This window comes from Terrapene carolina, unplaced genomic scaffold (assembly GCF_002925995.2).
Source record: "Terrapene carolina triunguis isolate 2854851 unplaced genomic scaffold, T_m_triunguis-2.0 Scaffold926, whole genome shotgun sequence".
NCBI lineage: Eukaryota > Metazoa > Chordata > Testudines > Emydidae > Terrapene > Terrapene triunguis.
In genome coordinates, this window is record NW_020665277.1 from 3,878,374 (window position 1) to 3,890,658 (window position 12,285).

The 12,285-nt window shown below is 42.7% G+C and overlaps 1 protein-coding gene across 5 annotated transcripts in view; it reads left to right on the forward strand.

Annotated features, from left to right (window-relative positions):
- MAGI3 (membrane associated guanylate kinase, WW and PDZ domain containing 3) overlaps positions 1 to 12,285 on the forward strand; it is a 214,647-nt gene that overhangs the window by 195,621 nt on the left and 6,741 nt on the right. For all 5 annotated transcript variants that reach the window (XR_003370248.2, XM_026661018.2, XM_026661021.2 and 2 more), the window contains 4 exons: positions 2,489 to 2,674; positions 6,784 to 6,886; positions 8,930 to 9,056; positions 9,690 to 9,833. Coding sequence is in view for 4 of the 5 variants with exons in the window: in XM_026661018.2 (XP_026516803.1) it covers positions 2,489 to 2,674; positions 6,784 to 6,886; positions 8,930 to 9,056; positions 9,690 to 9,833 (560 nt within the window). In the remaining variant the exon portion in view is untranslated. The remainder of the gene's footprint in view (positions 1 to 2,488; positions 2,675 to 6,783; positions 6,887 to 8,929; positions 9,057 to 9,689; positions 9,834 to 12,285) is intronic.

A 12,285-nucleotide genomic window follows, 5' to 3' on the forward strand; every position in this document is an offset into this window, starting at 1 on the left:
AAAAAGCAATCTGTGCGCCTAGATTTGCCATGGCTGCATCAAGCTGGCTCTTTGCATCCTCCCGCCAAAGGATGCTTCAGTACTTCTAAGCAAGCAAGCAAGAACGAAAGAAACCAGCCTCTTGCATATGGCAGAACAAATTGCCTCAGAGAATCCTGATGCATAAGATTTTATTCATTCCATGCAGATGTGATCTGCTTCCTTTAAAGGTTTTCGTTTAGGCATAATAATAGCTCTCATGTGCCAGGGGAAGGCTCTTAGTGGCTTTGCCTGGTTAATATTTTTCCTTCACTCTGCTGGCTTTGCATGCTGCATGGGTTTTTTTGTTCTTCCAGTGGATCTGTCATAGTTGGCTTGTTTATGTAGAAGATGTCTGGCAAGCTGTAATGAAGGGAAAATGACCGTGGAGATGAAAGTTTCTTAGGAGAGTGTGCAGCGTAAAGCTGTTTGTAAACCTTGGACTTTGCACACTCCCTACGAGAGCAGAGAGATACCTGGGAATTGGAAATGGAACACACCTGTCCCCATGTATTCCAGACTGGAACTCCGTACCATGGCACTGCTTGGTCCCGTGTGTCATTCCTGAAAGAGGCACATTGGGGTCAGTCTTGTTAGGAATGACCATGGCCAACAGGAGGATCAGTCAGGCCAAGACTCCAGCGGCGTCTGAACGGTACAAATGCTCTTTGGTACCAGTGGGCTGGTAGGGTTCCCATAGTCACCCTTAGGAGCCTGTAAAGTTTCTCCCTTTCCTACTCATCTGCTCTTTTCTGTTTTCATGGTGACCCTCTTCCCCACTCCATGGTGATACCAGCTTCAGCAACCTATTAATCCATGCCTTCTTGATGCCTAGCTCTTATGGATCTACTAACCAAAGGCATTATATAAGAACTGGGTGGTATTCCACACTGTGTGTGCTATAGGAATGTATACTTCCTTCACAATTTAACTTCCATTTTTTATTTGCTATAACATTATATTAGCCATATTAATTTTATTATATATTATACATTATAATGTATTTATGGATGGACTACCTTTCTTTGAGATGCTCTGTAGGGCCACTGCCTTCTCCTCATTCACATCCCTCTAAAATACCCCCTTTCATGGCGATGTTTGTTTGCAAGACACTAACTGGCTGAGTGTGGCTCTTTCATGAGTACTTGGGGAATCCTCTATCTAATTTTTTTAACATTGATATTAAAACACTTGGTCAGTTGCCAAATACCTTATGTTGTTACCCCCCTTCCTTCTCTTATGTCTGTATGTCTTTTAGGTGATAAGGGACCATACCTTCTCTCCTGTTTGCATCGCACCTTGCACATTGTGGAGAATCTAAAAAACACATTCCAGTAACGCCCAAATATCCTGTGTATAGATTGACATCCTGCTCAGCACATCTGATGTAGCCCAAATAAGCCACAAAGCTGATATATTTATTTTGTTTAATTCATTGGCACAAGTAAAATTTATTTTAGATGAAAAAGTTGTTATAACTCAAATTTTAACAGTACATGACCCCTTATGACCTATTCTGTTTTAGTATAAAAACTGTACCCTGTACAAACCACAGAAGGACAAATCAATGAGTGGGGAGTCATTAACTGTTAGTTGCCTACTGATAGCCAGGCAGTGGTGGAAGTTGCTACTGGCAGTTGTGCCACCTCGAGGTGGTTATCCGGAGCCACTTGGCCTATAATTTCACAACTGCTATAAACTGAAGGAGGCATGGTAGGAAATTTATCTTGATAACCTGCGTTTCATAATGGCAAACTTTAAGATTCTTTTAAGGAAGGGTATGCATGAGTAATGTTGTGTTTCTTGTAATCTGCCAGATTGGTGCACCAAGTAACAGCTTTGGAAGTGGAACCAACAATGCTTTACATCTCTCTCTCCATTTTATCTAGTTACAGGTTTAGCCACACAGAGCAGATCAGAGGAAGTATTTTTTTTCCCATTCCTCTGAACATTTCTCTGCTTACATGCCTTCCTGTTTGTCTTGCAAATCAATGTAACAGGGTTGATTTATTGTCATTAGCTCTGATAGTGCCTCCTTCCATGTATGCAATGGAGAGAAAACTCTTTGTGAAATTATATGATGCCCATTTTTGCTAAGGCTCTTGATTTTAACTTGCTCTGATTTAAGGGTAATGAACCTTGGCTGCCAACAAAATGAAACACCACCACAAGATCCACTTCTTCTTAGTACTCAGACAGCCAGTATTGCACGGTGTGTGGAATTCTCTATACCAACCCCACCTACTGCCTGTTGTTAGCCAGATTCAAATGTGCAGATCACAGTGGCAATAATTAGCTAGTTCCTCTCAAGTTGGAAGCACTCCATGGTAGAGCCACTCTGATTTATTTGAGACAGTTAACAGCAATTGTTTACATTTGTAGTGCTTTATATAAATGAACAGTAACAGCGGCTGCCTATTAAGTAAAATGTATGCTGAAAAAGCTGACGTGCCTCTTCTTGGTTCCCTAGTGATTCCCCACAAGATCGGGCGTGTTATTGAAGGGAGCCCAGCCGATCAATGTGGGAAGCTGAAAGTGGGAGACCGTATCTCAGCCGTGAATGGGCAGTCAATCATAGAGCTGTCCCATGACAGTATAGTGCAGCTGATTAAAGATGCAGGCCACGTGGTCACCCTGACTGTCGTTGCTGAGGAAGGTAAGGAAAATGCCTGCTTATTTCTCCCCAGTGCGTACACTAATGGTGGCACAGCCTGCAGGGTGGGGCGTGCTGCCACGTGATCTCCAAGTATTTCTGTAATAAAATAGCTGCAAAGCCCCAGAGTCTGGTTTTATATCTTCTTAAGTGAACAAGCTGAAAAGGAGGTATTATAAAGACGTCAGAGGTTTTAGGAAAATAATCTATCTAGTGAGTGACGGACTGTGAAGCTCATTTCATTTGCTTGATGGAAGTTGGGCACAAGTGCAGAGGAGTGAGGGGGGGAGACAGATGCAGAGATGGTTTTATTGAAAAGACAAGATTCAGGCATTATGAGAATCAATGCTGTGGTATGGAGATGCCTCCATAGAAATCAGAGAGAGAGACGGTTCCTGACAGGAAATATTCCCCATCCAGCTCTAGCACTTCTTAGGGCTGGTCTACTCTGGAGGGGATTGATCTAAGATACGCAACTTCATCTACGAGAATAGCCTAGCTGAAGTCGACGTATCTTAGATCGACTTACCTCCCATCCTCACAGTGCGGGATCGGTGGCTGCGGCTCCCCCGTCGACTCCGCTTCCGCCTCTCGCTCTGGTGGAGTTCTGGAGTCGACGGGGAGCGCGTTCGGGGATCGATTGCTACCCGCCAATCCAGCGGGTAGTAAAGACGTACGCTTACTGTGAAAAAGATCTGATCCTTCAAGTTTTAGAAGGGGGAAGAAATTACTGCACTCTGGGATGCCAGTGAAAAGTTGGGTTGAATTTTTTTTTACCTTACTTGGCATCCTAGAGTTCTTCAGCAGGAATTCACGTCAGGAGAGCCCCTGCCCCAGAACTAAAAGGTAAGTTCCTACGGTGATATTGCCTGTGCAAGCCAATAGCGTGGGGCAGCTGTGCCTCAGGGGCCCTATTGCTGAACAGAAGTCAAGCCTAGCGAAATATCCAGTTCTTAGACATCCTGCCCTGCTGGACATGGTCAGTGTTTTCCTCTCACTCTGTGAAAATGCACAGATTTGCCTGATGCTGCATTTCCGGGACACAATCAACACAATGTTCTTCTAAAGATACATTTGGAGAAAACTCGCATCCTGATTACTGTTTTTTCTGCAAAGCCTCTCAGGTTGCTAGCAAATTCAGTGCACAAAAAGTGAAATCCTCGAGGCAGCAAAATGAATATTTGTGATGCCAAAGTCCCACCTTCGGAGACGGCATTTTCTAATGAAAGCTCCCATGCCACACTGCTTTCAATATTATATTGTTCCCTACACAAACAGTTCACTATAAATATGTAAAATCCAATCATTTGAAGAGAGAGCTTTTTTCCAGCATTGCTTACCATTGCATTTTTCTGGATTGCTGCTTGTAGGTTTAATTAAAATTGCTATAATTATTTTGCCAGTAAGATGGGTTTCTCCACTCTTAAATAATAAATACGTAAAACCAGCATGTGGATAAAGCCAACAAATGATCCCCTCTCATTTCACATTCATTGCAAATATTTAACATGGTATCTTGGCCTTTCATATAGAATATAAAAGACTTAATTTACCTGCTCATTAATGCTTGAAACAGAGAGGCTCTTTTTATTTATAAAATCCATTATATTTCAATGAAGCTTTCATTTTTATCAAATCTAATTCATTTCAGGCCAAAGGGATGCAGCTCAAAGCAATCACCCTGCCTTTAATGCAGTTGAAGTTTAAGTTGAGGTTGCGCTGAAGTCCATTTCTATCTAGTTTTTAATCAACCTTGTCTCTGAGATAAATTCCCTCTGCCATTAATATCTGAATATAACACCCCTTTTCACACACCCTGTAGAAACACTGATCTGAGCTTTTCTCCATTCCTAAGTCCTATGGGATTTGCAGATAAAATTCAGAGATAAAACATGGACCTGAGTGAGAATCAGTGTTGGAAAAAAATCTCAGTAACAGATTATAAAACCAGCCCAAAGTGACCAATAGGAGAAGCCATGTTGCTTGGAGATTTATATAATGTTTGGAGGAAATACAGAAATCCATGTTGCTCATAAACAAGAGTAAATTACTGTTTCTAAAATAATCACTGATTTAAGCTTGGGGAATGTAGTTCAGCTAATGGCACAGCTGCAGTGAGCACCAAGTTCCAGATCATAAAATACTAGGCAGGCACTATCCTCCTTAGAGCGGTCAGACCCTGGGGAAAGCCAGCGCAGACATTAGATCATGCAGACCTTTCAATCAGTTACACACTCTGGGAAGCAGATTGGGCTTTATAGGGTTGGTCGTCTGGCTACTGCTGCCACTAGTTAGTTGCACTGTGGATAACACTGAGGGGAGAGAGAAATACCCATTTAGCCAGAAGCTATTCAGCACCATAGTGCTCAAGCCCTGACTGACTTTGCTGTTCCCCCAATGCATCTTCTGTGCTGACCTCTTAGATTGACAGTGAAAATGTTTTCATCCCTCAGCTCATAGAGCTACAATGCAACTCTGATCCCTCCGCTGCTCCCCTCCAGCTTTCACAGATGTGTGCTCTTTTCTTTTCATCCTTTGTCCCAATAGTCTCTCTAATTCTAGAATAAGTGAATTCTGCTCCATGCTCCAGAAGACATTCTACAACAACCTCAGTCGTGTCCTAACCAAAAACATGGGAGAGCAGGATGAGTGGAGGAGCCGAGAATTCATGCAGACAGATGGCCTTTCTCCTACCTGTGCTTATTAACTAAAACTTTGAATGTACACCAGGAATAAATGTTGACATTCGTCTCTGGGGGGGGTAAAAAAACCTCTTCAAGGCATGTCCTAGCAATAAGGCCAGACAGCCCGTTGATGAACTCTGCAAGATCTGGTATAGCTGATAAATGCTGCAATCTAATGTAATAGTCTGTACTGAGAAGCAGTAATATGCTTTCCTTTACTTCAAGGTGCATAATTACTTGTGTTTTTCAATTATTACCCAAAAATGCATTTACCTAACACACACCTAGCAACATTGGGCTGGAATGTCTGTGACACTTTCCATTATAAGAACTTATTTTCAGAGTTTGCGACTGAACCATAAATGTTCATTCCAGGTTAAAACTTGCCCTTTAGGGTTTCTGAGTGCATTTTGGTGGAATATGGTTTGCTCTGCTGTTTGAGTGGCAGTCACTTTGTATTTCAAAAACGTAAGTTTTTTTGTAAGTCATTTGATCAGACCCGTACAGTAAATGTGTTTTCTGTGTTGGAGATAGGTTCGCTTTGTGAAGGCTACTAAGAGGGATTTTGTTAAAATATCATTATAGGTAAATTGCCTGTTAAGGCTCTTTGGGGAGAGGGAGAACATTCCGATATTCCAGTTTTGATTAAAATATTGAATAGACTAGTCCCTTTAATACAGCTTCAGGAACCTTTTGTAACCTTTCCCTGAGAGTTTGCCTGTGATAGATCTTCTCCATGATGGATTAGCAGATGTGACTGTCAGTAGCGCCTCCAGGAGCCTGGCTGGGTTGGGCTCAAACCCTGTTCACAATGGAGCTGGAGTAGGGGTGGGGCAGGCATCATGCTGATCTTTCTGATTATTTGTTAAATCACCATCAAATACTGTGGGGTGGGGGGGGACGATCCGCCTGTGGATCTGTTTAGTTCTGACACTGCTCCTGCCTTTACCAGGTTATACACAATCTAAATGTCTGTATGTTTGATTCACCAACTTAATCTGTGCTGTCATTCCTAGAATAAAGTAGTTTAGCTTAGCAGAAAGTTCCTCCATTGGGAGGATGAACTTCACCCAATACCCTGATTTATGGAACTGAATCAAGAAATCTCCACTCCTCCTCTTCAGCGCAGCATCAACCTGACATGTTACTGTCATCCAGCACAGAAGTATTGTGTATGCTTGGCCGTGTGGCTCAGACCTGCCCATTAGCTTATCCTAAGGAAAATGGAAATTCTGTTTCTCCTGAAATTTTAAATTAAAAGCCCTGCATTCTCACTCTAGGCAGCTGACTGCAAGAGCTGCTGTTTACCTAGAAGAGTCAGAAATGCTCAGAACAGCAATTCACTCTCTTGTGCTGTTTACTCCCCTCACGCCACACGGTGTGTTTTTAGAGGTCTGTCTGTAATTCTGTTTTGTTTGACTTTATTAGAGCACCGTGGCCCCCCTTCAGGAACCAACTCTGCCAAACAAAGTCCAGCCCCACAGCACAGACCTATGGGAACAACACAAGCCAACTCTGCAACAGCAGACAGGTATGATGCCTTTCAGACAGATGGGAACCAAAAATGAACAAAGAATGAGCCTGGCTGGTGTGATATCCAAGGATGACTTAGGCTGGGGCTGAATCCGTGCGCAGAAGTGAGGGGAAGGAGGGGCAGCCAACTATGGGTCACGTTCCCCATATCCTGCAGCAAGCCCTCATCTCAGTGCATGGGAGCATCGTCCGGGCATTGCCCTTGACTGCATCTAAAAAAGGGCACAAATGCTCCATCGTTCTGGGTACCTAACAAGGACTTTAAATTGTGAGGAATTGTTGCCTCAGTAATTCCTGTATCAGCCTGGACCTTATAATCTCATGTAACTGTTAGTGTTCGTGCTATGCACTGTCTTTGGCATATGTTGTGGGGAACTGTAATTGATACACAGATTATGCTCACTCATAGCTGAAGACTATTCCTGTTCTGTTACAGAAGAGGGTGTCTACTGAAGGGGTTGAGGACTAAGCTGGATAAGTTTATGGAGGGGATGGTATGATGGGATAGCCTAATTTTGGCAATTAATTGATCTTTGACTATTAGTGGTAAATATGCCCAATGGCCTGTGATGGGATGTTAGATGGGATGGGATCTGAGTTACTACAGAGAATTCTTTTCTGGGTGTCTGGCTGGTGAGTCTTGCCCACATGCTCAGGGTTTAGCTGATCACCATATTTGGGGTTGGGAAGGAATTTTCCTCCAGGGCAGAGGCCCTGGGGTTTTTTCACCTTCCTCTGTAGCGTGGGGCACGGGTCACTTGCTGGAGGATTCTCTGCACCTTGAAGTCTTTAAATCATGATGTGAGGACTTCAATAGCTCAGACATCATTTAGGGGTTTGTTACAGGAGTGGGTGGGTGAGATTCTGTGGCCTACGTTGTGCAGGTCAGACTAGACGATCATAATGGTCCCTTCTGACCTTTAAAGTCTATGACTCTATGTCTAGGAGAAATTGGAAATGTCATTCTTGTATGTCTAGGCTGTTCAGGGACCCAATAAATCAGGAGGCAGAGATCTAAGACCAGCTCTGATCAGAGATGATACTCCATCCCTTCAGCACTTTTCTCGGACCAAGGGGTGATTACTTATGAGTGGAAATCACCCAATAAAACCTCAATCAATAAATGGTTCATGAGATCCTGGGAGATGCTGTCAATGGGGAAAATATTCACAGGGATACTCTGTTTCACAGCCAATGTATCAGTTATGTAGCACAATGAATAGATGGACATGCTGGGTTTTTCACCTATTTTTCCCATATTAGCATTACCTTTATTACATAATTCAGCAGTACCCTACTTACCCTGGGCACTACTGCAGGTAGCTGTTTGGATGATCTTCTCTTACCTGCTTTAATTAAAATGAACATTTAAAAATTAAAAGTTGTCTTGATGCTGTCACTGCACAGTTTAAACCCATTCATAGCAGTTATGTGGCCTTTTTCTAGATGGTGCACACTGATTTTTTTTTTTTAATCATTATGATGATGGCAAAGAGTCTGGGATTAAATCCTCAACAGTGATTCATTTCCTGGATTTTGCATGTTTGTTACATTACTCAGAAGTAACTGATCATGTTCTGTCTGTGTGTGAATTGGGGACACTTCATGCTCAGGATAAACTAAGCATTATATACTGTCGAAACTGTCTCACGTGTGAGGGAAGTGTGCAAAGAGAGAAGGGTTCCCTCCAAATGAGAACAGAGGTTAAGACTGAACTGCTATTTTTTGTACTCTTTATAATCCTTGGGTTCACAGAAGACCCTAGTGTCAGATGTCCCTAACTCAGGAATGAAATAGCTGACGCAACTCCTTGTGCCAAGCAGTAGGTTAAGGTTATAAATTACAGATGATGAAGAAACAACTGTTAAATACCCTTTTAATTGTATAAGCTTTGCATGAGAAAACTATATTGTTGTACAACTGATATGTTTCTTGCTGGTCCATCCAGTAGTAACTGTTAGCAAGTCGTTGCTGCAGATTCATTCAGTTTCCATGTAAATGTGACCTGAGTAACTTAACCTTTCCTTCCATCAATTTGCAGGGGAGTCACAGAAGATGAAGCTGGAAGAGAACTTTCCAACAGTTACAGGCTTCCCTGGCCTGAGCACAAGCACTTGCCCCAGCCCGACGGCGGCGCTCTTTCCATTGTAGGCAGCCGTCATTCTCAGGTAGACACCTATCCTGAGGAGCAAAAAGACTCTGCAAGATCCTGGTAGTGCTGAGGCCCTAAAATTCAACTGCCACTGACATCTGTATGCTAATAGTCTAGGATAACCTTTCCCTTAGGAGATATGGTGTTGAGAAGATATTCTTTGTTATGAATGTGCTGACTAGGCATGTGTCAAACAGTAGGGAGGATGTTTTGCTAATACTTAATACTTTAATGTTGTTATAAACTTAGTCTAGTTTAATATTGCTGATCATTATAGTTATAAAAGAAACAACAAACCTTTGAAACGGAACTACTGTAACATCTTGGGAACATTCTATATGGAAAAACATTTCATACATATTTAGGAATCTTAGAATTAAACTGCTCTGCAGATTTTGGCTGGGTATAACTCTGCCTCATACCGAATCATATGATGTGAGTTTGTGACGTGTCAAATTCAATTGCATGTTGCACTTAATTAAAACCACATCCCTTCATAGCTGTGTATTAAAACCTGCCTAGTGTGTGAAACTGAAGGGCTTTCTCTGGTTTTATAAAATACCTTTCCTGAAAATGTAGGGGAAACTAACAAAAGTTAAAATTTCTCAGTCCACAATTCTTCATCTTGTTTATCTCGTTTCTTATGCAGAGTCTTGGCTGTTCTCCAGTAGAACTGGAACGAGGCCCTCGGGGTTTTGGATTCAGTCTTCGCGGAGGAAAGGAGTACAACATGGGCTTATTCATCCTTCGACTTGCTGAGGATGGGCCTGCCATCAAGGATGGAAGAATTCACGTGAGTGTCAGATCACTGATGAATTCAAATAGGTTAGGCTCCTCAGGATGTTCATTACCCAGTCAAAGAATTTGCTTCCCTGTAAGTGGTTAGTGTCTCCCTGCACACACACAACAGTTATTTACACTGCTGCCGATCTAAGAGTTGTAATTGCAGAGAGGTAGCAAACTGTGTTAATAGTTGTAATGTTTCAGGAAATAAAAATCCCAGCAACGTGTTAGGGGGAAAGAAAACTGCTCTCTGTGCACCACTGCCACTCCCCAAGAAAGCTGGACACTATTGACTCTAAAGACATAGTAATAGATGTTTCCGACAATGAATTTTCTCTATAGACAGTAGTTTGCCAGAATGAGTGGTTTTTAGAAGCCCAGACTGGAAATAGCACAATGAAATGCAAGTCTGTTGGACGGTTCCCAGAGTCCAGGTAAATGTGGGTTTGTGAGAGCACCCAACCTCTGTGTTTATGCTGAGCTTTCATTGTTCAGCATAAAATTTTAAAATGGTTCCAAACCAAGTGCCTTCCCTACCAACATATCCTAATGTTAATTCTTGTGTGTCATGTCTAAGAATCCCACTGTTTAAATATTGTCTCCTAAACAAACCAAATATATGCAAAGGGCGAAGGCAGCGCCACAACAGTTGGAAACCAAACACAGTTCTGTAATTACTGTCCATAAAATGACTTTTTACTGGCTGGAGCATGGAACTGAGAATCAGAGACTCTTTTAGTTCTGATTCCATTCCCGCCAGTGACATGTGGTCTGGCCCTTTACACAAGTCACTTCACCTCTTTCTCTGTCAGTTTTGTAGTCTGCAAAGTGAAAGTAGTAATCGACTACTTTTGAGAGCTGATGTCAGGCTTAATTGGATGCAAAATTCAAAGTGTTAACTTTTATTGTGCTAATTCTTAACATTTAGTCGTTAGTTTTTCTTATGCTTGGGAGATTGCTTGAGTCTTAGTGTTGCTTCTGTTTTCTCTTGTACTGCTCTTTCAAGTGCGATTATGCTAAGCTCCAGACCTTGGCATTCAAGTCACCAGCAACTGAAGACTTCCCAGCTGCAAATCTTGGACTTTCATTGGAGAAATTTCACAGCAATAAACAGAATCTAATGTATACAATTCCCTGAACTCTTGCTGTGTTCAGCTTTATAAATTCCCAATCTACTGGGGACACATAATATAACTCTTTGGGCTCTGTTCTCAAAAATGACATCAGCACACTTATCTGGTTTCTCCTATGGATCTTCTGTGCCAAAGAATGGGTGGGCTGTAGGGTAAATTTGACTGTGGGGTATTCATAATAAAACAGTGTGAGGATGAATATTTGAAATTTGGAGCTCATCTTTCTTTCATTTTACTTCTTATGTGATATTTGCATTTCTCCAAAGATCTGGTAGGCCTGGCCAGATATCATGTAATAAGATCTCTTCCTCCTCCCAACAGATAGAGATAGGAAAACAAAACTGTGGTGTCCTCCCTGTTCCCCTTCTCAAGGCACTTTACCTGGCTGATCACACCCAGCTTTCCTGTCTCCCTGCAGGTGCTGATCACCTTCTGGTCAGCTAAACTAGGGGATACATTTTGTTCACGGTTAGTGGTTTTAGCAGGGCTTCTTCCACTGTAGCAATCTGTATGGAGCAGCCCACTGTTATCTGCTTCCTTCCCCTGCTAGAGGCAAGTATTGTTCCATTTCAGAGCTCCATGCTGACTGACTGACATAGAGGGTCCAGTCTTGGGTAGGCTGTTTCCCAGAGGACATCAGTGAATTAGCTGGGTGCCTGCACTGTATGGGAGAGGCATATTCAGCTGTGTTTAAAATGCTGTTTCCATGCTTGAAGCAGTAACAGTTTCACACCGGAACTATAGCACCCTGAAAAATGAGTTCATAATGGGACAGCCTCATCTCCTGTGCCCTGGCAGCAGGTATGTGCCCTCCTCCAGCCCTTGGAAGCGAAAACGCTGGTGAATTTGCTTTCCATGTCCACTGGGCTGATCATGCCTATACACTGATAAAATGGGGACCTATCTATCATAGTGCAGCTCCACCAGTGGTGGCAGCAATGGAAGCACTAGTATAGGCAAACCCCTGAGTCCTGTCTGTACCAGTACTGCCATTGGAGCCATGCCCCACTGGGAATCTTGAGTCCTGAGGGCCAGCAAGGCCTAAGCGGTGTCATTATTATACTCCATGCATTGGAAAATATTTGCAACCATCTCCTTCATGGCACCTGACTCTCTTGCAAGGGCCACTTCTCATAGCTTCTGTTGCAGAGGTCAGCGGGATGAATAGAATTAATACTCATAACAAAACATAAGGAGTGATGTCAATGAAAACTGTGGGAGCAGGTTGTAGACTCTGGAAACAGGAGCTACCTCTAGATTCTCCCTGGCCAGGGCAGAACGTCTCCGTGCCTAGATAAGCTTGTTCACGATTCTGTGCTGTCCAGTCTT